Source organism: Phyllostomus discolor, chromosome X (genome assembly GCF_004126475.2).
Source record: "Phyllostomus discolor isolate MPI-MPIP mPhyDis1 chromosome X, mPhyDis1.pri.v3, whole genome shotgun sequence".
Lineage (NCBI taxonomy): Eukaryota > Metazoa > Chordata > Mammalia > Chiroptera > Phyllostomidae > Phyllostomus > Phyllostomus discolor.
In genome coordinates, this window is record NC_050198.1 from 34336810 (window position 1) to 34362682 (window position 25873).

At 48.7% G+C, this 25873-nt stretch overlaps 1 protein-coding gene and 1 long non-coding RNA gene across 2 annotated transcripts; both read left to right on the forward strand.

The window, feature by feature from the left end:
• The first annotated feature begins 4019 nt into the window (after positions 1–4019).
• FAM156B (family with sequence similarity 156 member B) lies at positions 4020–22847 on the forward strand. The gene is given in 8 exon segments (XM_036016340.1): positions 4020–4056; positions 9841–9959; positions 10019–10149; positions 10251–10396; positions 22179–22306; positions 22309–22380; positions 22382–22527; positions 22529–22847. Coding segments are annotated over 8 exon segments (1098 nt in total).
• A 918-nt stretch (positions 22848–23765) lies between these two features.
• On the forward strand, positions 23766–25579 carry LOC118498419. Its single transcript, XR_004900905.1, has 3 exons — positions 23766–24201; positions 24384–24513; positions 25011–25579. It is a non-coding gene; the product is annotated as an uncharacterized LOC118498419 (long non-coding RNA).
• Positions 25580–25873: the final 294 nt, after the last annotated feature.

A 25873-nucleotide genomic window follows, 5' to 3' on the forward strand; every position in this document is an offset into this window, starting at 1 on the left:
AAGGCTATTAAGGCTAATTATTCCCCACTAGTACTGAGTAAAGACTCATCAGAATACAAACCCAGTAACCCATGAATCCCACAGCTTTCCATCTGACTGACTTGGACAGGCACTGTGACCAAGGTCAAGTATTAGGCACTGTTCCCTCTAATACATTCCGATGGTACTTTCCCTGGCATCACCTACATGTGCTGAATACATGAGGGGGACCCTTTGGAGATCCTTCGAGTTCACTCTCTTTGTAACTATCTCCTCTCTGGTACCCTTTGAACTCTAGTTGCCTTGATCTCCTCACACATTCAGCTCTGTCTCTCAACTCACGGAGTCTATGGGCTCCCCTGGGTTCCACTCCATTCTCTGCACACTGAAACCTCTCTCTAGGCAGTGACTTGGGGCAATCATTATTCATACTTTGTTTGTTTGTTTCTTCTTCTGAGATATCACTGCCCTTCACATTGCCTGGTGTACCATAATTTCCCAGCCATTGTTTTATATATTTAGTCTGTTGTTTTTGGTTCTTACAAGTGAGAAATTAAAACAGGTTTTCACTATTTTACATAGAAACCGAAGTTGATGGCCAGTTTGGCTCAAGGACTCTCCAGTGACCTTCCAAACTCTGCAGAGAACTGCTGTGCAGTCTGTGATGCTTCCAGCCAGCCTGTATTTCTTCTCTTTTCTTTCCTGGAGTTCACGCCAAAATTGTGTTCTGTGACTCTCCCATTTTCCCAAGAATTCCCACTTTGTCTCACAGTTGTTCGCCCAGACACATTTCTTGCACTTTGAATTTGTTTTAGCATCAGCTCCTCAAAAGGTTACTGAGTAAGGCAAACACATGTGACCCAGAAAAAATACAGGGAGAGTTTCTGTTCATTGTGATGTTAACACTTTTGTCACAGGTGGGCACAGGTAACCAGGTTCTTAGTGATCGGGACAAAGAATTGAACCGAATACCCACAAACACACAGTCCTTCCTTCCCCCCTTTGCCCAGTCTGGGGTACCGTATCTCAGGAAAAGAAATAGAAGTCCATGGCTTAGGCAGCTCTCGGTTTTTCCTAGTAATTTGTGCTCAGCTGGCAGGCCTTCCTTAGTTCCCAGCATCATTGGTTGTGTTGCCAGGATCTCTAGCTAAAGCCACGTGGTGATTCTTCTCATGGCTGCAGAGGGGGGGGCAGTGATGGTGGTGGAGATCCCCCTTTCTGGGAGAGCAACGGTGGTAGCAGCAGCAGCAGCGCCCAGAGGGCTATTAGCATGGAGCTTATCGGTCCTGGCCCCAGGTCCAGAGCAGGTGGCTGCAAGGTTGTCCTGAGGCTCCGAAAGCCTGAGCGATGAGAGCGTGGGCGCAACGCACCGAGGCCTGACAGTGGCTGCGGCAGCAGGGCGGCAACCCAGTGCTCCCAAGTCACTTACTGGTGGCCCCTTCTTGCGGCTGCAGAGCCGGCTGGGGCTCGGAGCCAGGCGGCAGAGGAGCCGCAGGCAGCTGCATCGTGGACGGTGTCTGCACAACTGCGGGAGTCCCCACTCTGCTAAAGCCGCATGGTTCTCTCCTCAGTGGCTGCTGTCCTCCCTGCACTGCCACAGCTGCATGGTTCTCTCCTCAGTGGCTGCTGTCCTCCCTGCACTGTCACAGCTGCATGCTTCTCTCCTCATAGGCCGCCAAATCTGGGTTTTAAATCCCCGCACCAATCTTCCTCTGCAGCCCCATTTCCAACTCTTCCCACACTCGACCTCACATGCCAGAACTCATATCTTTCCAGCTTCACTGGGCTGCCATCATGAGTCTGGGCAGACGTGGCCCCATGTCATGGAGCCAATCTTCTCTGAGCTCCCACACAGGCGCTGTAACTCAGGGGACCTGCCCCCCAGTTACATCTTGGTGGGGAAGTTACTTCCATTCCCCTGGCTCAGAGCTGGTCACAGCTATTTAACATATCTATACAACCAGTTAAAGGTTATAGATATGCTAAATGACCACATCAGAGGGTAGCTGCAAGGCTGTTGCTATGTGAAACAGCTTTCAATGGCCCTGCTCCATTTGTCCCTTCCCCTGGGGTGGAAGGTGAGGACATTCTATACATTTTTCTAATGTTTCCTGGACACCTTGGGTTCTGAACTCCATTACAAATCCTTCTTTTGGAGACCCTTTGGCTGCACCCTCCTACACTTTCTCTTATTTCTAAATATGGCCTGAAGGTTTCAAGGCATACTTAGACTTTTAAATGCATATTGCCCCATGCTTAGAATCAGTCTATTTCATACAATCAAATCTTCATGGATGTATTTAAAGTCAATTCCATTTTTGCACCTTCTCAAAGTGTAAATACCTTTGTTCAGAAATCTTTGTACATGGTCTGGTCATTTGATTAGAAGGTATTTAAACAGAAAATGCATGGACCCTATAAAGTTTAATCTTGATGAATATTCCTAGCATGGGTCCCAATCTCACCAGGAGTGTATAAAGATAACTGTTATCTGTTATCCTCTCCGACATTATTTACTGCTTACTTATGCTTAGTATTATCTTCAAATGGATGAAATTAAGAGGGAAGTAAAGCAGCTCCCAAAGATTTTAGAACAATCTTGTTCTATGGATAATAACTTCCTCCTTCTTTTTTTTTATTTATTTTAATCATTGTTCAAGTACAGTTTTCTCCCCCCACTCCCATTCCAGCCCACCCACCCAACCCTCCCCCCTTCCCCCATTACCCCCCACCCCTAGTTTTTGTCCATGTGTCCTCCAAATTTGTTCCTGTAATCCCTACCCATTCCCCCCTGAACTTCCTCCTTCTTAAAGAAAGGAGCTGTAACTGAAGTTTTCCTTCACCTCAGACGTTCAAGAATGAGTATGTCATTGAATCAAAGATGCCTTTGCCCTGGCCCCCAGAACCAGTCAGTAAAATGTTCTGATGTATTGTACCCATTGCCCTAAGAAAGGCCTCACAACACAGATATGGCTGCACCAATTATGGCTTTGGGGGAAAGACATATCTGAAGTAGAACCCTAGCTCCATCACTTAGAAACTTATGTGAAGTCAGGCTAGCTACTGTAGCTCCAGATACCTTGGTTTCATGGTACATATTTGAGGGTAAGAGGTATGAGAGACATAAACAGGTTCTGAGCCCTGATCAGAGATTTGAACATTTCACCTGGCATTCCATCCTCCATTGAGAATGAGGCCCTGAGACCCAAGCCTCCCTCTCACTGTACCCAATAGGGGAACTGTGAGGATGCCAACAGCCTAGTTATGGTCCAGGAGGTCCACTAAGGCTGGGCCTGGGAAAGTCACTCATTAGTGAGGAGGGAAAGGGTGCCAGTGTAATGGGATGCAGCCAGGGTCCCCCAAAGGGGGATCTGTAATGGGGTCCAGAACTCAGTGTGTCCAGGAAATATAAAAATATAAGATATCCTCATATCCACAAATCTGAACTAGAGATGGGACACATGGAGCTGGGCCATTGAGTTATTTTGCATATCAACAGTTGGCCAGCTACATACTTGATATGCAAAAACAGTTATTTTGCATATCTATAACAGCTGGCTAGCTTCATAGATATGTTAAGTAGCTGTGGCCTTGATTTGAAACAGGGAAATGGGAGTGACTTTGACCCATGATATACCTGGGAGGCAGCTCCCCTTGGTTATAGTGTTTGCATGAGAGCTTGGAAATGGTTCCTTCACACCATGGGACCACACCTGACTGGACCAACTATGGTAGCCAAGATAGACTGGAAAAATACGGGAATGCTGGCTGGTATAGCCCATTGTGGGAAGAGTCAGAAATGAGGATTCAGAGGAAGATTTGCACCAGGACTTAAACCCGAGTGTGGCAACCATGCAGGTTGGAACCACGAAGTTTTGGGGCTCCCTTTTCCACATGGCTTCAGAAACAGGAGAGACAATGCAGGACTAGGGACGGGGGCAATGTGAGACCTTGCACGGAAGGAAAGGGGCAAAAGGACTCTTGCTGGTGGGCCATGAGGAGGTGCCATGTGGTTTTGGGTTAAGAACTGGAGGTCAATCATGGAGATGCAGCTGATGGTGCTGGGAACCATGGGAGGTCTGCCAGATGAGCACTGATTACTGGGAAGGACCGGGAGCTAGCTGAGCCATGGACTTCTATTTTTTTTTCCTGAGAAATGGTACCCAAAACTAGCCTGCCAGGGCAAAGGGGGAAGGAAGGACTGTGTGTGTGTTTGTGGGTGTTTTAAGGGATTTTGGGATTTTAACAAAGACATTAAGTCATTACTCTAAGTCTGTATAACTTTTGACTAAATAGTTCCTTTCTTTTTCACCAAAATCTGGCATTGAGAGCCATAATTCTAATTCCCTGGCAGTGGGCTAAGAATTCACAGTGACAGAGGTACCCCATAGACCCTGGGTCTGTTCTGTAACACCAGGACTCCTGAAAATCTCCTTTACTTTCAAAGAACTCAGTGAGGTGCTAAAATCACTTCATGATGATTCACAATAGCTGATTAATAACCACCTAGGGATTTTGCAAAACAGTTGTTAGTTGCCAGCAGCTTTATATCAGCAAAAGCAGTAGAGTGTACACCACAAAAATGAACTAGCAAATGTGACAGACCAGTTATGTCCTTACATAGTCCCTCCAGAGCCAGTTTACTAGTGCCTTCCCACTGTGCTGGAGTGGAAGGGATCCCTGCTATAATTTTCTTTTTGTTTATACAACCAAGGCACACACTTCATGTATCCTCAGGGGAGTTGTGGGAGGGGAGATATTGTAGTATACTGTAAAGGTATGGAGCTAACCCTCATAGTTTATTCTACAGCCAACTGTACCCTCAGTGAAGTCTCAGCCTTTAAGTGGACATTGTAGGAAGTGGCACAGCCTTGGTTGGTTCAAGGACCTGTAAAGAATGCCAAAAGGGATGAATGAGGTTTGTCAAAGTCCCTGGGAGGGTCCCCAGGAGTGAGCAGAGGGCTGATACTTGTCTACCTAATAACAAATTAGGGCAAGGATGAACCACTAGACAGAGCTAGGGTAAGTTAACTAAGATACATTCTTAAGATAGCAGAAAACATGACTAAATTGGTTAAACTTTTGATGGAAAATTATCTCATACGACAAAATGTCCATGGGCAGAGTGGTTCCAGGCATCATTAATTTTGAAGGTCAATGACGTCGAAAGTAACACACTCCATATTTCTGGGGTTCTGGTCTCACTGGATAGGCTCCTTCTACACCTGGATCTTCTTGTGGTACCAAAGTTGTAGCCACAGTTCTAGGCACCATATCCAAACACAGCAATTTTCAGTGGAAAACAAGGACCTGACCCTTGCTGTGTGTATCCTATCCTGAACAAGGCAGCTTTCATTCAAAATACTAGGTATGAGACTGCATTTCCACTTAGCTCTTTCTGAACCTGAACACTATGACACTGGATATGTAAAACAGCGTTCCAAATTATGCTGGGTTCTGGCATTCAAGGGATGAGAAGTCACACATGATCTCTGCCCTCAAGGAGCTCCTTGTCTGATAGGAGACATTCAATAAAACAATCACTTACAAGGAACTTTGACAAGTGCTTTCTATCAGACAGAAGGAAATCATATGGATTTGTCTGCCCATAGCAGGACATAAACCAATTCCAGAGGCACAGAGAGCCTGCTGGTGAAAAAGAAGTGTAACCTGAGAGTCGAAGGTAAGTAGTGATCAGCCAGATGAAAATGGAGGAGAAGCATCCTTGACAGAATGAGTATGAGTTTGTGTACAACAGTATATATGAGGTTATAGAAATCAGAAAGAACTCGTACTATCTGATTAACAGAAAGAGGATCAGATTGGCAGGAACAGAGTGTGAGTTGCTGATTCAAGATACTGCCTGCACTATGGTGAGCCAACCTGAATATTTATTTAATTTTTTATTTAATTAGTTAATCTTTTATTATCCTCATTGGAAGAACACTCCTTCAATTATAAAGTCAGTATGGAGGAGATATTTGTGTAGGCACCAAATATATAAATTGTGTGTGCAAAGTGTTGGACAACCTCTTGTACTGAGCTGTGACTAGTTAAAGGAATAGACCTTTGGCTCACTTTACTTTGTTACTGTAGCATCCAGCAAACTCGGAGACTTTCAGGGTATCAAAGGTGTTACTTTATTGGCCAAGTTTAACCTGTGCAGGGGCGAACTCTCAAAGTGCCTGGCAACACAGTGCCCACAAGGAGCTGCAAACGAGAGACGCGCTGAGCGCTTACAACTACGTTCTTATATAGGGGCGGCCAAGCAAGCGCTATACAGAAGCAGACGTGGCAGTTAGCAATTCGCTTACAAAGACCGCGCATGGGAATTTCAAACCAAGCATTCTTGCATAAGGCGGGAAGGCAGGATGTTTGTTCATTAACCTAGTAATCTCCTGGCTCTAGCTACCTAGGTTCTTATTTTCTCATTAAAACTACAAAGCATTGCTTATCTAGCCTATCCAGGGGAGAGCATCTGCTCGACACAGGATGTTTGCTTAACTGCACTTTGTCTCTTTTATCATTTCTTTTTAGCTACAATGTGGTTCTTGTTTACTAAGGTTAAATTTAGTTCTTAATTTCCTTATTCCCAACAGTTATCACACAGTAAGTAATAGAATTATCTTCCCGCAGCATGCCATATCCCAGCATTTACAGAACTCAGTTATTTCCAGGCAAGATTCTGAAATATCTGACATCAATTGAAGTTTTCTTTCTTTCTTTTCTTCCTTCCTCCTTTCCTTCCTTCCTTCCTTCCTTTCTTTCTTCTCTTTCTTTCTTTAATAAGTTTTGAACAGATTTACTGGAGTATACTTCATATATAATTGACTCATTTAATGTGAACAAGGCAATGATATTTAGTATAGTTACAAAATTTTTCAACCATCACCACAAATTAAGAATCTTTAAGAACATTTTAACCACCACCCTAAAAACCCTATACTTTTTATTAGTTGCTCTCTTTTTTTTTCTCTGAACCTTCTTCTCACCATTCCTCCCAATCCTAGGCAATCACCAATCAATTTTCTGTCTGTATAAGTTTTCCAAATCTGAACATTTCACATAATAGACATCACACAATATGTTGTTTTTTACTACAGGCTTCTTTGGTTTTGGCAAATATTTTCAAGGCTCACACATGACGTACTTCATTTCTTTTTATTGCCAAATATCCTTCTATTGTATCCATATACCAAATTTATTATCCATTTGTCAGTTAATGGATATTTCTACTGTTTGTACATTTGGCAATTGTGTATAATGCTCCTATGAGCATCACACACAAGTTTGTGGGTAAACATAGTTTTCATTTCTTTGGGGTATATACCTAGGAGTGGAATTGCTGAATCATATGGTAACCATATATTTAAATTTTGAGAAGCTGCCAGACTGTTTTCCAAAGTTGCTATACCACACTATATTCCAACCAGTGTTATACGAGGGTTCCAAATTCTGCACACTTGTTACAATCTGTCTTTTTAATTATACCCATAATAAAGGGTGTGATGTGATTCTCCTGATACTGATTTGCATTTCTCTGAAGTTCATAATTTTGACTATTTTTCATGAGTTCTTTGGCCATTTGTATATCTTCTTTGGAGAAATATGTATTCAGACCCTTCTATTTTTTGGTTGTTTTTTCCTTTTTATTCAGTTTATTGGGGTGACACTGGTTAACAAAATTATACACATTTCAACTGCATAGTTCCACAACATCATCTGTACACCATATTGTGTGTTCACAACCTCAAGTCAAGTCTCTTTCCACCACCATTTATCCCCCACATACCCTCCTCCACCTCCTCCTGCCAATCCCTACAATATTGTCTGTGTCCGTGATTTCTTACATCTATTTTCCCTACTTTTCTCAATCCTTCCACCTTCCCCAACTAGCCCCCCAGTTCATGCCACAAAGAGCAGTCACCTTGCTCTCTGTCTATGAGTCTGTCTCTATTTTGTTTATTAATTCATTTCATTTATTATGAAATCATATGGTGCTTGTTTTTCTCTGACTGGCTATTCACTTAGCACAAAGCTCTCCAGATTCATCCATGCTGCCACAAAGGGTAACATTTCCTTATTTGTTGTGGCCAAATGGTAGTCCATTGTGTATAAATGTAACACAACTTTTTTTATCCTACTTATTCTGATCCCCATTAGCTCTCTGACCACACCTTTACCTCTCCTTCTATCACCCTGTGCCAGCCACACTGGCCTCTGCACTGTTGCTCACACAGGAGCTGAGTTCCACTCCCATACTTCTCCACTACCTTTTACCTCTGTCTAGGATGCTCTTCCCCCAGATATTGACCTCCTCTAGGTTTTAGCTCAAATGTCACAATCTTAGAGAAACTTTCCTTGACCTCTCTCTCTAGAAATGCTCCCCTCAGATTGAATTGCAAACGCAGCAATTAAGAACGCCTGACAAATTGCTTACATTTCTGTGTGTGACACACAATTCCAATAGAATATACAGCTCCATGAGGGCAAGGTTTCTGTGCCTTTCCACATGGCTGGATTCCTAACTCCCGTTATAGTGCCTCACATGATATGGACAGAGTGAACGTGAAGATGGAAAAAAAAAAAGTGACATGGAATAAGCACTGATAAGAGAGTCACAATAAAATCCGAGGCTATTGGGGCAGTGGGGCCTTGTGCACATGCTGGGCCTCAGGTCACAGTGGCTAGTAAGTTGCTAAACTTGTGCTAAACTCTGCTCAAGGCTGAGCCATAAACATCCTGGAACAGGACCAGCCCTACTGACACACATGGACTTTACCTCCTTCTTGTAGTTTTTGCCTTCCTCATTTGCATATTGGAATGAGCCAATCCTCGCTAACCTAGCCAGCTACCCTTCCTTTCCACTAAAGAATTACACTTTGTGGGTTTTGCCCTTACAAACCCTGCCTTTCTTTGTCCTTTTCGGAGCGTAGTTTGGGTTGCTACCTGGACCTGTATCTCCCGTGTGGCAAAATCCTTTTGCTCAAATTAAGTGTTTTTTTCTTCTTTATCAAGCCTGAACCTCTTCTTGGATTGAGAGAATGACTCTCAAATCCAAAGCTGGAGCAAGAGGCAGGGCCAGACAGGCCGAGGATTCCGCTAGCGAATGTGATCAGGAGTGACAAGGTTGTGACAAAGCCTGTGGTCCTTATCTCACAGACTCAGTGTCCTTGGGGCCCCTGGGAGATGGCCCCTTCCCTAACAAGTCCAAAGACCCTGCTTTTCCTCTCACCTATTACGGACAGTTAAGGACTGAGGCCTGCCCCACACCAGGCCTCTGACCTCAGCCTGGAGCTCTAGCCCTCCTGCCCCTTGGGGAACTTTGGCTGCGTCCCCGCCCTCCCCCCACCTCAGACCCGTTCTGGATTAAGCAGGGAGGCACAAGCCAGCACAATGCCCTGCACGTAGGAAACGCTTGTAAAGCACCCGGTTACCATATTGGCGCTGCAGGGAGGTAAATTTCAGTTTAGGAAGACTCTTGAGCCTTCAGTGAACTGTGGGGTTTTCCTCCTGACTTTGCCCTCCCACCTTTCGCGGACCAGCCTGGAACGGTCAAGGGTTCCTGCGTCCACAAGCTGTTTCAGGTTCCCACCACGAAGGGGCGAGAGAGAGGGAAGAGTTGCTCCCTGGGAGCTACCACTGAGGGGCTCAGAGGTAGGACATTCCACTCCCGGGTCTGAGGCTGCGCATTTTCACTTCTCTGGCTTCACCCGTCCGTTTCTACTTGGTCACATCCCGCTGGGCGGGGCGCGGGCTGGGAGGTGGGTTTCCAGGTGTGGGGGCGGGGTCAGGGACCGTGCTGGGCGGTGATAGGCCACAGAGAGATTGACGGGTTAAGCCCTTCCTGGGCGCCGAAAGGTTCCAGCGGGATCCCTAATCAGCGGGACCCCGAATCTGGGCCTCTTCCTTCGCCTGCCGGGTTCCGCATTGGCCGCTCTGCCTGGGGTGACACGTTGATGGCAGAGCTGGCCCTGAGGGTGAGGCGTGTGCTAGTGCGTGTGATGTGGCTTTCCAGAGTGCAGAATTTTTGTCCCAGTTGGGCTACTCACCCACGGACTGTCCGGACTGGGCTGACGAAGCCGCCCCGGTCCCTGACGAGGTTCGGCGCAATGGCTGGCTTTTGCCGGAGTCCGACGCCGGGTGCGCGGGTGTCGGTGCTGTCTCCATGTGAGCTCCTTCAGTGTGGGTTAGCCTTAACTCTGTCACCACCAGCCTGGCCAGGCGCGTTTGACTACGCACCGTCAGTCCTGCGGGTGCTTGCGGTTAAGGTCCAGGGAGAGGTCTCTGAGCGGGTTTGGTGTCTTTGCCCAGGAAGTAAAGTGTGTCCGGCCCTTTGGCGACCTGCATGTCGACGGGTGTGACATCACAGGTGCTGTTTGGGTACCTGTGATCTCTCCGAACGTTTTGGGGGATTGTGAGTGAACGGGATCTTGTATCTGAGGCAATTTTGTGCACCCTGGTCTAAGCGTCTCTATGGCTTCAGCCGGAGCCATAGAAATTTTGTGCATTTTCTGAGCTTTTGGGCATTGGTGTCCCTGGGCGTGGTCTCTCTGCAGGTGTCTGCACCCAGGGTATGAGGTCTCTGGGCAGTTGGTGTTTCTAGGTCCCAAGTTGTTACGTCTCTGAAGTGCTTGGGGGTGCGGGAGGTTTTATCTTAAGGTGTACTTACTTGTACCCCGAGCTGTTTGGGCAGTCTGTGTCCAGGGTGTAGGTTCTCTGATTTGTCTGGGGACATTATCTTAAGGGTCTGTGGTGTTTCTGAGTTATTTGAACTTCTGTCTTTCTGTTTGTGCAGTCTTCGTACTGAGTTGGGAGGTGTCTGCATGCCTCGGATGTCTGTGTCTGGGGTGTGAGGCGTGGGCAGTTTTGTTTCCAGGGATGAGGACTTTGGTCTGTTGGGGAGGGGCTGTGTCACTGGGTATGGTCTCTGCTCTGTTTGGGAGTCTGTGACTCAAGCGGTGCGCTCTCTGGACAGAGAGTCTGTTTCAGGTTGTGTTCGGTGAGCTGTTTCTGGTGTCTCGGGGTATCTGAGTCTGTCTCCGGTGAGAGCTTTTATGTTTTTGGTTGTGAGGTCTCTGTGTGGGAAACGAGGGTTTTGGAATCTGGAGCCCCAAGTCTTGGCTGTGTGTCCTTGGGCAAGTCACTTGTCTCCTTGAGCCTCAATATGTATCATAATCAGTAAAACAAAGCCAGTACCCATATGGAGAGCACTGTGCATCTCAGCAATGGGTGGAAAGGGCTTGGCTCCCAGTCAGTCTTCCCCAAGGACATTCTGAACACCTGCTGTACGCATGAGCACTGCTGTAGGACTTTGGAGGTACAGGGAAGGAAAGCAAATCGACAAAGTCTCTGATTTCATGGAGTTGGTCAGTAAATCTGAAACATATCTGAGAGTGGCAAGTGCTGTGGAGAAAAATAAGGCCAGCTCAGGGGAAAGAGTGTTTTACTCACTGTGGTCAGGGACAGTCTCCCTGAAAAGGCAATGGCTGAGCAGAGACCTGGAGGCAGAGAGGGAGCAGGCCGTGGACTCCCTGGGGGAAGGGCTGGCTGGGCAGAAGGACCAGCAAGTGCAACGGTGCTGATGGGAAATCCGCTTGGTGTGCTCCTGGGCATCGGGGAGCCCCGTGATGCTGGTAAAGCCCTCTTCAGTGGGTGTGGCACGTAGTGCTCAGGCGAGGTGTCTGGCGTTGCCATCTCTCTTTCTCTTCCAACCTGTGAGGGAGTTGGGTCACGCTCCTGTTCCAGACCAAGGACCTGAAACTCCAAGAAGTGGCCTGACCTTGCTCTCCTGCTCACACCCGAAACTGCTAAAAGAGGGGTGAAACATTCCACTCGTTCAGGAGAGGCAGAGGGTTGAGGGTCAGAGCTTCAGGAAGGACACCATGCACAATGAGTGTCAGCCACCCTGCCGATATAATTTAGGATAATACGGGAGTCAGGCCCGTGGCGGCGTTTCTACTCCTGATGGAGGAAAGCATGTTAGGGATGAGGGAGGACCCGGGGCAGAGGAGACAGGCAGGAGGGGAGGCTGGAGAACAGTGAGGAAAACAGCTGGGGCGTCATAGGATTGCTGTGATTTGGCCCGATCGACCTTCATTGACTGGTTGTACTCAAATGTGTTCCCCTTTCCCCTTCCCTGCCCTTCATTTCACTTCCCTTCCTTTTTCTGCCAGAGCAGTTGTGTCCTAAAGCTGTCCTGTCTGGTGCAGCAGAGCAAGGAAAGCAACTTGCAGGGTCAGAGACCAGGCCCAGTGGACAGGGCATGCGGACAGAGGCACTGGCTGTGGTGGGGGACAGAGCCCCAGGGGGTAAGCAGGATGTCCCTGGGGTTGGGTGGAGAAGGCTACCTGGCTGAGGGATGCAATGCTGAGTGGGTTGCGGAGGTCAAGGGCAGGGCATTCTTCAGCACAGCATGTGAGGATGGCCTCTGTGTGGGGAAGGGATAGATTATATGCATTGGGATTCGTCGGCTCAGTAAATGCATAAGGATAGTGGGAGCCATGAGTGTCAGATTAGAAAGGGTGGCGTCAAATGTGGAAAAGAAGAAAACGAGAACAAACCTTGAGGTGTTAGACTGGAATTGGAGGCCTCCGTGTGAACACATGGCTTTCAGTATGTGTACATGCGTACCCACGGGCAAGTTGATGGATGTAGATGTACATATTTATGTGTGTGATTGGGCACATGCATCTATTCCAGTACGTGGTTTCGGTTACAGCAACACTGCGATAGCAATTGCACAACCAGCCCCCGGATCCCGGCTTCTAGACATGATTCTCCACCGAACGTTGGTTGCAGCGCTGCGGGAGGGAAAGGATCGATGAATCGGGCTCAGTGTGTGCTGCCAGTAAAGGGTGAGTTCAAGGAATACTGGGGCGATGTCAGGGGGCACACTTGACAGAGTGAGGACAAGTTTGTGTTTTGAGCTTTTTTTTTTAAGATTTTATTTATTTATTTTTAGAGAGGGAAGGGAGGGAGATAGAGAGAGGGAGAGAGAGAGAGAGAGAGAGAGAGAGAGAGAGAGAGAGAGAAACATCAATGTGGGGTTGCTGGGGGTTATGGCCTGCAATCCAGGAATGTGCCCTGGCTGGGAATCGAACCTGCGACACTTTGGTTCGCAGCCCGCGCTCAATCCACTGAGCTACGCCAGCCAGGGCTTGTGTTTTGAGCTTTGAGATATTACTGACACGTAACATATGTAAGTTGATGGTGTACAGCGAGATGATTTCTCTCTCTCTCTCTCTCTCTCACACACACACACACACACACACACACACACACAGAGAGAGAGAGGGAAATGATGATGCAAAGGGTTTGATAGCACCTGCATGCCCTCACATAATGACCATTTGTGTGAGTGGTGAGAAGATTTAACCGATTTTCTGAACAACGCTCACTACGCATCAGACTGTTGCTGACTGAGGTCACCAGGTGGTGCCTTGGATCCCCACAACTTACTCATCTGGCAGCTAGATGTTTGCACGCTTTGCCTAGCATTTTCCACAGGCCCTGGAGCCACCACTGCAATCTCTATTTCTGTGAGTTTGGATGTTTTGGCTTCCCCATGTGAGAGAACCTACAGTATTTGTCTTTCTCTGTCGGACTTAGCACAGATCCTTCAAAGTCCATCCATAGTTGCAAAAAGCAGGGTTATCTTCTCTCTCATGGTTGGCCGATACCGTGTGTGTGTGCGCATGCACGCGCCCCTGCCAGGGGACATTGATGCCCAGATGGTCCTGTACGGGTCCTGGGACTGGGGTCCTTCTCTGTGGGAACAAGCCTTCTCTGGGCTAGGGCACCAGAGTGAAGGGGCAGGCTAGGTCTCTAAGCTGGTGGAGAAAGCTGTGTGACTTGGGAGAGCAGGTGAGATCAGGTGAAGGACAGCTGAGAGGGGGAGAGATGACCTCCTTGGGTCAGGGGCAGGTGTCTGATAGGTGAAGGGAAGGCATGTGCCCTAAGTTCTGGTCGCCTTGGGCTTGCATGCAATGGAGTTGGGTGCAAGAAGGGACCAAAGGCTGAGAGGAGGCGGGGATCATTGGATGCATAACCTCACGTCCTGTGCCTCACACGGTCCCTGAGAAAAGCCTGTGGCATTATGGGGTCTAAAATGTCATCTCCTGTCCCTACCTCCATCCACCGGTCACAAAGACAATGGACGTGAGAGAAACTGAAGCCTTCAGGGAACAAGACCAGTGGGGCCGTGAGGCCTCTGCACAGACCCGCTGCCCTGCCCTCTGACTCTCGTGCTCGGTTCCTCATGTCATGTTCTTGCGAGCTTTCAGGTTGCTCTTCTCAACCCTGTGTCTCTCCCAGAGAGGCCGTACATTAGAGGCAGGCTGGCCACCACAGCAGTGTACTAATGTTCCTGAGAGTTCCTAGCAGAGTAAAACATCAGTGTGTAGGGCACTGTTGTGGCCACGCCCAGATTCCTGGGTGTGGATCACCGAATGCGCATTCGTAAAAGATCGAGGGTTCTGACTGATGGGAACAGGTTCTCTGGGAACCCCCAGAACAGGGCGTCGGTCTTATCTTCCCTGCTGCTGGGCCTCGCTCTCCATTGTGAGGGTGTAGAAGTGACAGGGGTTTGGTGCCCTCTCTGATGCACAGACCCAAGGCCAGACTTTGCCGCCAGGATGCTGCCGTGCTGCCTGCTCTTGTGAGGAGGCTCCCAGATCTTCGTTTCCACAAAGTACCCTGATCCCAATCTCGTCAAGCTTCCAGCTGAAAGACCTCTGTTGAAATCAGATTTGTTTGCCAAGCCGTCCCATGCTGTAGAACCCACGTGTGGTGCTTGTTTGCCGTTCATCTGAACCTTGTGCGGTGGCTACTGGATCTTACCCTTGACTGAACAAACACAGGCCACAGTGAGTTTTCCACAATGCCTCCTGACCGGCAGCTCCAGCACTTAGTGCTGGGAAACACCGAGCAAGTTACTCAGCGTCTCTGTGCCTGATGTCTCCATTATTGAAAGGGAAGCACTACTTAGGACATGTAGCCACTTCAGTAGGGCACTGACTGTGAGAAGACAGAGGGAAAGATGTCCAGATAGTGCTTGGCATATGGAGAGGCCCCAGCCCATTCCAGCTGCTGTCGTTACTGTTAATATTGTCGCCATTCCCACACTTCCCTGGAGCATGGTCCCTAGAGACGGTGTCAGGAGGATCTTGGACTCAGTGGAGGGAGTTTGCACTATCACCCCGGCTCCTCAGAGACTCAAGACCTGAGTGTCAGGGGCGTGGGTCAGGGCATGTTTCATTGGCATACGAGTGTGCAGCCCCCCTTGGAGGGTTGGTGTAAGGCCGGCCTGCAGTGCCTGGGCTGCACCGTCACGGGCTCCAATGGACGATGTCTCTGGGGAATGAGAACCCCAACGACCTGTTGGTGGGATTTGTGTAATGCTCAGAAAACTAAGGGGTCCCGGGATTCTGCTGCAACATGAGTATGTACATTGTTCTAAATCCTTTTTTCGTTTCCATTGAATTTATTGGGGTGACCTTGGTTACGATATTTTGTAGGTTCAAGACTGAAATGGCAAGGCCAGGGAACCTCATCATGCGGCTTCTTTCACTGCTGGTATTTCCATCAAGTCCAGTTCTCCCAGGTCAGACTGTGAAGATGCGCATCAGGTAAAGACACCAAACTGTTCACAGTCAAACTTTCACCAGCCGCACTTCACTTCTTGTGTGGCTTTCACACCGTGCTTCGTTGCGTTTATTTTGCCTACCTTTCGTGTTCCTTATTTATCCAACAGAAGACTGATGTATTACTATTACCTGAACTAAATGGTGGGGAGTGGGAAACAGTGGAGAGTCTGAAGAACGTGCCTCGGGAAGAAAGGGCGGGGTGGACACCAAGGGGGTGAAGGTGGGGGTGGGGCAGGGAGAGAGGAGTGAGGGGGCAAAGGGGAGGGAGGGATACTGTGGGGAGTGGAAAGCACACGTGGAGGGGCAAGAGAACAGAAGCTCGCACTTGGAGGCTTGCCCTGGGCCTGGCGTTGTTTTCGGCTCTCGCGCTACACATGGAATTTTAGAAGTCAGTGAGTACTCACAGCAACGCTGTGAAGTAAACACTTTAACAGTAGCCCTTTTTACAGATGAGGAAACTGAGACAGAGTTGAACAGGTGCAGCAACGTACGCAAAGTCACCTGGCCAGCAAGTCAGAGTCAGATTTGTGCCGAGACCAGACAGGACCCTAAAGAGAGGTGGGACCTGCCCCTGAACTCCGGAAGGCACTTAGTGCCAGGTGCTTTTGCATCAACAGCCCGTGAGCGGTGCAGCAGCACTCGTCAGATTACACTGGGTATGGGCATGGACTGACCGTGGTGTCTCCTAAGTGCATGACGTACCGTGGGTGACGAGTCAGTGTGCACGCATCAGACAACGGTCTCTGAACTGTAGCAAGGCGTCTGCACGTATTTGCTGCTGTCGATGTCAGCACCAGCAGTCTCGTCGTCGTCGTCGTTGTGGAGGGTAGCTTGCGGTATTAATTAAGCAAACAAAGCAACCACTACGACATTATAAAGTCATTACATGCCCCTCCCAACCTCACAATTGTAAAAATGCATAGAAAAAGGCCTGGGCGGGAATAACCACGTACTAAGTCATTGTCTCCATGTGTGAAACTCTATAGATAGTTTTCAAATAACATTACTTACTGTTTTCATTTGCTGTGTCATCATTATTACATAGCCAGTGTTCCTATTACTGCTTTTAAAATGGGTTTCCTGAAGATTCATTGTCTTAGGTATCGCGATGCCAGAGGGTAAAACATTGTTTGGAGATCGTCGTCAGGTGGAACAGCCATCAGTGCTCTGAAAGCAGGAGATGGAGCTGCAGTGCAGTAGAGAGGAGCTGTGGGGAAGCAGAGAGGTCCAGGTGGAAGGGCAGCGAAGTCCGCAGGTGTTGAGACATTGCCTCCATCAGGACGGGCCCCAAAGCAACCCGGACACAACCCACACGTCCCTGATAGAAACATTGTCTCTGGAGAGGAGTGTGTGCATCGGGGCTTCTCAGACCTGCCCTCTCCTCTGGCTCACGGGCTGCGGTGGGGCAGAGTGTGGTTCTCCTGAGGCAGCAATGCTCTGAGCTCAGCTGAGGGTGAGAGTCACACCTTCACCGGCCGCAGGGCTCCTTTTGCTCCTTTTGTGGGTGTTCGGGAGCACTTTTCAATTCCAGAAGCCTGCAGCTTCAGAAGGGAAATGAGAAAGAAAGTGCAGTCGTTAGGGCCACCCTCCCTGGGAAATCCTTGCCCAGAGAGCGAGATGCAGGTGCTGGGGTGATCAGTGGGGAATTGGCACAGTGGGCCTGAGTGACTCAAAGAAGAAACCTGGAAGTGAGTGCAAAGGGGAGAAGACGCGTTAAGAGGGAATAAACAGCTGGGGGTCCGTTTTCTGGCCTTGCTTTTCTGGCAGGAGGATCAAATGGTCCATTGTGGTGGTGAGAGGGCGTCCTGGTCCAAGGTCTGGGAGGGCATCAGCGCACTTAGTGATGAGCGTGCGGATCTCCCGCTGTCATTGTGAGCAAGGGGCCTCTGGGTGTGTGATGGCACGAAGGACTCACCCTTTAGCATCGACAGGCGCAGAAAGCTTCTAGCAGAACCACCCATACTCTCCAACCTCCTAGTCCAGGTCAGGGCGACTGTTCTGGACAGCTCTGATGCTTACTGTGTGCGTGCGTGCGTGCGTGCGTGTGTGTGGGTGTTTAACAAATATAGAGAAAGACAGTCTTTATTTATGTAACTACAGTGCACTAAGCTCTGTGTGTGGTCTAGGCACTGGGCTGGGTGCCTGGGTGTTACAATTAAAACAAGGACACATAAAAAGACACATTCCTTCCCTCATGGATTTTATGTGAAATCATGAGACAATAGTGAATCTGGTGATCAGTAATGAATACAGAAATTAGTGCTGCGGCGGGTGGTACCAAAGGGGCACACTCCAGGGCTTGGGAGGAAATGACTTTAGCTCAATCTTTAGGGAAGTCTTCCTGGAGGAGGCATTGGTTGAGTTGCAGTATGAAGGATGCACAGGAGTTCCCCATCAAGAGCTTCAGGAAGAGGGGACAGTGTAAGTGGAGAAGCTTGGGAAATTGGAGGATGTGAGAGAAGCCAACAAGAGACACAAAATGTGGAAGCTCTCCTTTCCACATTGTCAGTGAGGTAGGTGGGGGGTGGACATGCTTTGAAGTCCGTGTGTGGGATCGTGGTCTTTTTGTCTTATAGTACGTAAGTTTTTCTTTAAACATCGTACCTTGTATTGATGGAACCTAATATTAAAGTTACTATAATTATATATACGATTATACATCTATTATATATAAAATGGCAGTCAATTTAAAGCTTAAAAGTAGAATGGTTTGCTGAATGACAAGAATGATAAGACTCAAATAGGTATAACTAGTCTCTGCTACTGGGGCACAACCCTGTCCTCTTAGCCTACGAGGGACAGGAATTATTCCATCGTAGGGCACACAGACGGCCCGGGTACCAGTTCATCATGGGCTCAGACCCACAGGTGTCCCCCTGGGGAGTCCCCAGGATGAAGCAGTGCCAAGTGCTTCTGTTCTCAGTAGAGTGTGCTTTAGGACCAAATACTATGACTTCCTGATGGATCAGTCTAGAGTGGCACCAGAAAGACTGTCAGGAAAGAGAAATCAGGAAACATGGAGTTAGTGTGGCTTTACTCACAAGCACTAGGTGGTTGTGCTACTTGAAGAACATTCCTGTAGAATAGTTTATTTGCTTAGATGTGAGCCTATTTGGGATGCATTTTTCCTTTTTTTTTTTTTTTTTTTTTTGAAAGGTCACTTTTTTTACTTTTATTTTTCTAAATTTATTGTGACTTTTCTATTACCGTCTATCCCCCTTGTGGAATGCGGTCTTGATCTAAAAAGTAATGGCAGCCCTGCAGCTGGGAGAGGGGAGACAGGGGGAAGGGAGGAGGCAGGGAGACAGGTACCCTGAGTAGATGACAGAGACCAGTTAGAAAGCGGGTTTGACCGTCAAAGGGACAGAGTCCTTGGACTACAGTAGATGTGCTAGACGTGGGGAAAAGTGTGAGCATTAGACAGACATTTGGGAGGCAAATGGACAGAACTCAGCAAGCATTTGGAGTTCAGCTCAAGCAGGGGAAGATGTATATGGTTAAGACCAAGTTCCTGTGTCCGGCAATGAGCGCGACGGTGCCACCCACTGACACGGGGAATACCGTGGGAGGGCCGGGTCTGTGCAGGACTCCAAGGTAGCCGTTTATGTTTACGAACTCGTGGTCAAAATGGAATACAATAACCAGTATTTAAGTACTTTCCTTCACAGTCCTTCGCCTTTGAAAAAAAATGTGAGAGGTATGGAGATAATTTATATTTAATGTATACAGTTTCTAGAATGCGAGAACTGGAAACGATATTACAAACCGCGACACTACAAGGACAGACGGTTTCCATCATTTGACACTGCTCCCTTGTGCCATTTCCCATCCGACCCCCCCCTTCACTCTCACTCCCTGGCAACCACCGAACACCTCCGTGCCTGCGCTGGTGCCTTCTCCGGACTGCCCCTTACATGCCTTCCTGTGCTGTGTAGCCTGTGAGTCCGCCTCCTTTAACTCAGCATGCTGACGCGCACCCTTCCTGCCGCCCGCATCGGTGCTTCCCATTGATTACTGTGCAGTAATCCTTTGTGCGGGTGTCTGCTTTTGTCATCCATACACCAGTTGTGGAATATTTGGGTTGTTTCTAGGTTCGGCTATTAGAGATAACAGTGCTGTGGATGTGTGAGTACAGGGTTTGTGAGGGCATTTCGTTTTCATTTCTGTTGCAAAGAATTCTCTAGGACTAGAACTGCTGTGTTGTGTGTTTAATATTAAAAGTAAGTGCCTGACAGCAAACTCTCAGACATTGTTGGTAGAAGTTTTTTGATCAGATATATCTCTCCAGGCGAGGGAAACAAAAGGAAAAAAATAAACAAATGAGACCTCATCAAACTAAAAAGGTTTTGCACAACAAAGGAAATCATCAACAAAATAAAAGACAACCCACAGAATGGGAGAACACATTTGTCCATACATCTGATGAGGGGTTAATACCCAAAATTTATAAAGAGCTTCCAAAACTCAACACCAGAAAAGCAAATAAGCCAGTGAAAAAGTGGGCAAAGGACCCGAATAGACACTTCTCCAAACAGGACATACAGATGGCCAACAGACATCTGGAAGGATGTGCAACGTCACTAATCATCAGAGAGATGTAAATAAAAACCACAATGAGATACTATCTCACACCTGTCAGAATGGCCATCACCAATAAGTCAACAAACAACAAGTGCTGGGGAACATGTGGAGAAAGGGGAACCCTTTTGCACTGTTGGTGGGAATGCAGACTGGCGCAGCCACTGTGGAAGGCAGGGGGAAGATACCTCAGAAAGTTAAGAATGGATCTGCCTTTTCACCCAGCAATCCCACTTCCAGGAATACATCCAAAGGAACCCAAAACACTAATTCTAAAGAACATAAGCACCTCTATGTTCATTGCAGCACTATTTACATTTGCCAAGATATGGAAGCAGCCCAAGTGTCCATCAGTAGATGAGTTAATAAAGCAACTATGGGACATTTACACATCAAAAAGAAAGAAGAAGAAAATTTTACCCTTTGCAACAGTATGGCCGGACCTGGAGAACAGTAGGCTAAGTGAAAAAAGCCAGTCAGGGAAAGACAAAGATCATATGATTTCATGCACACGTGGAATCTGACGAGCAAACTGAACTGACAAGCAAAACAGAGACAGGCTCATAGATGGAGAGCAGGATGACAGCTAGTTGGGCGGGGAGGTTAACGGGTGGAGGGATTGAACCAAAAATAAGGAGGACTCATGGACATGAGCAACAGTGTGGTGATTGCTGGGAGGAGGGGGGTATAAGGGGGACTAAAGGGTAATGGAAAAATATATAATAAAGATTATTGTTTGAAAATGCCTGATATTAGGATACCCACTGCAGCTTCTTGTGGTTGCTACTTTTATGATACGTCTTTTCCCCTCCTTTCACTGGCAATGTGTGTGTGTGTGTACAGGACACGCAGTTGCATCTTGTTTTTGTTTTTGTTTTTAAATGCAGTCTATCAATGTCTGCCTTTGATTCGATTATTTAATCTGTTCACATGTAACGTTCTTGTCGACATCGGTGGACTTACATTTGCCATCACACTTTTTTTCTGTGTTTCCTGTCTTTTTGTTCTTTGGCTCCTCCTTTTCTGCATTCTTTTGCCTTAAATGGGTGTTTCCTAATGTAGCGGCGTTTTCATTCCTTTAATGACCTTCTCACCATGTGCTTTGGGATACGGTACTCCCCCTGGTCCATCAGGGATACACTCCAAGACCTCTCTCTGGTGGATGCCTAAAACCCCAGGTGGTACCGAACCCTGTATGTACTGCGTTTTTTCTTATACATGCGTGCACTTTACGGCTTCTCTTTTGCGTGTGCGGATCGCCAGCACCACTACTCTTGCGCTTTGGGCCGTTCATAAGTAAAGTAATGGTTACGGGGACACAGCACTGCAACACCTCAACAACCGACCTCCTAACTGAGATGGTTACTAGGGGGCCAGCTAAAGCAAATTCTTACTCCCACTTCCTAGGAATTCTGATTTCTGTAGTCTTGAGCACACTTTTCACTACAAGAACAGCCAGTGGGGATGAAGGAGAAAATTTCAGAGGGCGTGTCAGCATGGTGCAAATGTTTAGAATTGAGTTAAAAGTCTGCTTTGTGAAAGTACAGGAGTGATTAGGAGAAGAGCAGCTCTTAGTGACACGTTGATTGTTCTTCAATCAATTACGCCAGGGAATACTCTGTAAAAAGTCAGCAGGGCGTTAACGTGGCTGCCTGTGGCCCATCGCTTTGCATTCCATGTCATGTGCATGCAACAGTGGGTCTCCTTTCTAACGCCCCGAATGTGTGCCATCAGTCTCTGGAGCTCTTCGGATGCAGTATCCCGTGTAACAGGCAGGACAATCCTAGGAGGTAGGGTGCATTATTGTCCCCATTTTACAGCTAGGAAACAGAGGGGCAGAAACATTAGGATGAATAATGTTGGATTTTCTTTCTTGCTTATCACCATTTGTTGCAGTCTGCGTTCTTCTGGCTGCACACGTCCCTTGCTACCTTCTAGCTCTTTGAGGACCTTCCTCGCCCCCTTTGTGTCCAGACCCAGGGCCACCTGGAGCCTTGAGCACAGACAAGGCCTTCGTGGCTCCACTGCAGAAATGCAACTGAACGTTGATTTCTGAATCTTCCCCGATGACCTCTGAAGAGACGTCCCAGGAAGTCACAGCAGAAGGGTGACCTCTCACCCTTCCTTCTCAGAACTGCTAATGATGACCCTCAGTGACCCGAACCCCAATCCTGGCGCCAACTACCCCTGTCCCTGTCCCAGAGGGGCTGCTCTACCAGCGGTACACAGATGAGAAAACCCTGCGCCAGAGGCAGTGGAAAAGGCCCACATCCCCTCAGAGGAAGAGAACACTTCTCGGACAAGTTCAGTGGAGACTCCTGGATCAGAATCTCTTCCTCTGGCGATAGAGATCAGGATAGATTTCGGTGTGACTGTGCATACTGCCAGAACTGGGGATGGAAGGTTTGTGGTATTCCTGCGGTGGTGGGGGGGGGGGGGAGGGGCAAGTCCTTCCTCCCGGGAGAACCTTGCACACGCCTCAGTGGCTTGAGCCTCCACCTGGGTGCTGATCTGCCACCCTCTCTGCCGCATGGGGAGTTCCAACAGCAGCAGCAGGGAGAGGAGAAGCTCCAACTGGAGAGGCGGCAGGAAAGCAAGAGGCCGTTTTGGAAGCTCTGAAAACAGTGGTTCAAAGAAAGCTGACAGTCTTACCTCCCGTGATGGAGATCTGGACAGATGCAACACAGTGTTGCCGGGTCCTGGGTGCGGATTCCTTTTGGGGACCAAACAGTGAGCAGTAGTCTGAGGAGTGACTCGACTAGTTTATGACTGACAGTCCCATCAGCATTGATCCGATCCCGGGAAGGTCCTGACCTCTCCTCCCTGGAGTTGCACCACTCTGGGGCATTCTGAGGCCAGGGAGACTGCATACCAGTGGTCCCCGACTCCTGTATTCTGGCTCCCGTGATGCATGTTGTCACCTTCACACCCTCGATCTCTGTCTTTCCTCCCTACACTGTCCTCACTGAGGCGTACAGTGTGTCTGCAGTGTGAATGCCTCGCTGATGCCCACGTGCTTTTGAGCCGTTTTGTTGACTGCCTCCACGAAGGAGCCCTGTGCATGCTGAAATGCCTGTGTGCTAGCATGACGTCGGGTTCAACAAGCTAAGGCGACGGAAGTGTGGGAGTGGGGTGTAGCATTGGGATGTGGTGATTCAATTCACCCTTGTGTTCTTTGCGAAAGCCATTATGAATGTGAGCTAAATGCAGGTCAGCGTTTCCCTGCTCCTGAGCACTAGTAGCATTCCCCCTTGAAGGAGTTTCTGATGGAGTACCTCATCCTCCTCCGTTTCAAACAAATAGACGTGTTAAAGGGAAGTGACTTCAGAATTCAGGTTTGTTTATCCACGTGGGCTTGTTCTTTGTCAGATGTCACATCCCTAGTTTAAATCCCAGAGCCGCAGATCCGAGTGGATCAGGAGGAGGAGATTTAGAATGGGGGAGGGGGGGCTGTCACTGTTGGCAGTCCTGCGGCAAGGACAGCGCTCCGATCATCTGCGCAGAGGTCGTGGCAGAGAGTCCCACTGTCCAGGGAGAGCGGGAAGCAGAGTCTGTGCCCAGAGGACGGTGCGGGTGCCCCTGTTGTAGCGCTCCAGGGGCCATTCCTTGCTGCTTGGTGTCCCCCGGGATGGGGACTATGAACAGCAGTTTGTTTGGTGCTGCCACATGAGAACCAGAATATCACTCAGTTACTAAGAGTCGGGGTTTGGACATAATGCCTTTTCACTTGAAGAGGGATGAATGACTACATCTACCTCCCCATGCCCCCCAGAATCCGATGCTGTGTACCCAGGAGGTGACTGTGCAGTTCGTCTGAAGTGAAAATGAACTCTGCATTCTGGCCATGTGTTTCTCGGTGGTCCCCAGAGCCGTATTGCCGCAAAAGTGTATGCTGTCTACACATAGAATGGCTTGAGAATCTGAACGGGTGATCTCATCTGAGAGTCTGGGAGCTGCCCAGACCCTGCCAGGTCTGGCACGCAGCCCCAGGGAGAAGGTCAGTAGAGCGGGGCTAGTCTCTCTTGAAACACAAAGGCCGAACTCAGCCCGATCATGTGGGCTGTGTGGTGAGCAGGCCTCACGTGGCGTCTCCCTTTCATTGATTGTTTCCTGGGTGTCAGAGAACATGCTGCAGACATCCATCCAAAGGATGTCAGCTGCTTTCATCCTTTGCCACAGACCCCTCATTGAGCAAGACTTCCATCCCGGTTCACGAGGTGGGACGGCAGAGTACAGAGAAGTTGGGGACCGTGCCCAGCTGGCAGAGGTCCGAAAGTGAGAGAGAGCCTCCCTCCAGCAGCCACACCAGGTGAGTCCTGCCTACCAGAATCACTGTGTACCACTCCTGAAGGTTTCCATGGTCTGCCCTCGCCTGCCCCCTGCAGGCTGGCCTGGCTATTGGAGTGGTGGAAGAGGAGGAATTGCAGAGACTCCTGGCCCTGCACAATTGAGCCTTTAATCAAGGAGACAGATCTGACGCACGTAGATGTGGTCAAGAGTGCGTCATAGGGTCCCCTGTGCAGCACGGTGGCCAGGAGAGAGGACTGAGAAGGATGGGCAGGGGAGAGGGGTAATGTGGCATGCTGGGGGTGTGCTGAGGCCAGTGCTAACTGCTGACTTTGCTACATGAGGGAGCATGGAGAATGGGGGGGTGGGGGTAACCAAGGGAGTCAGAGGCCACCCCTTTCCCCGCTAAAGGCTTTGTCCCCAGACCCAGTGTGGGGTGTCCAGGAGATGTGGGGTCACATCACAGACTGCATGTGGTCCCAACTTACAGACTAGGAGCCAGAATCCACTGACGTGCAGACATGTGCAGCATGTCAAGTTCTAGAGCAGAGACTGAGCCAGAGGCACCACGAGCCAAGAAATAAGGGAGAGCCTGGGGTAAAATGTAACACATAATTCAGTTTATGGGAAAGGCCCCATGAAGGTCAGTCTGAGCTCTGCTGACGAGACCAGTCCTGACCTCTCGTGCCTGATAGTGATGAGCCTGTGGTTCTGGCCTCTGCACAGGGAGGATATCCATCCAGTCCCAGATCCCCACAAGGGGACGCAGATCCAGGGGAGCAGGCGGGTTGTTGCAAGTGCAAGAGACTCACAGATCTCAGGCCACCCAGAAATAACTGGAGCGTATGCTCTCTATGGAAGAGCAGGGTCCCATCCACAGAGATGCCTGCCATTGCTACCTGGCCACAGCCAGGCTCTGTACGAACTCAGGGTCTTTGTGGAGGAATCTCTTGTCTTTCCACAGCTCCTGAACCCAACTTGAGGGGCAGGGGTCAGAGAGAAAAGTACCATACCTGAGACAGCAAAAAGTGAGCAAAGGGAAGCAGGTGCAGCACGACTGTGTAAACGGAAGGACCCAGCCCTTCCTACAAATTGAGCCCAGGTTGAGACACGGGAGCCCTGGGGTCTGCTTTGGAACTAGTCCCTGGTTTCCATGAGAGGCAACCCAAGGGGCTGCAGAGAACTTCTGTCTCGTAAAGATGCAGGGGGTGGAGGAGACGGTTCTCTGAGCTGCAAGAACCAAACGAGGCAATGGGGATATAACTGCTGTCTCAGTCACAAGCTCCATGGACAGGAAGACTGTCACAAGCTGCTGGCCTTTAACTGGTGATTTTCTGTTATTCAATGGTCTCTCCTCTGTGGAAAACACACTCAGGGGGCCG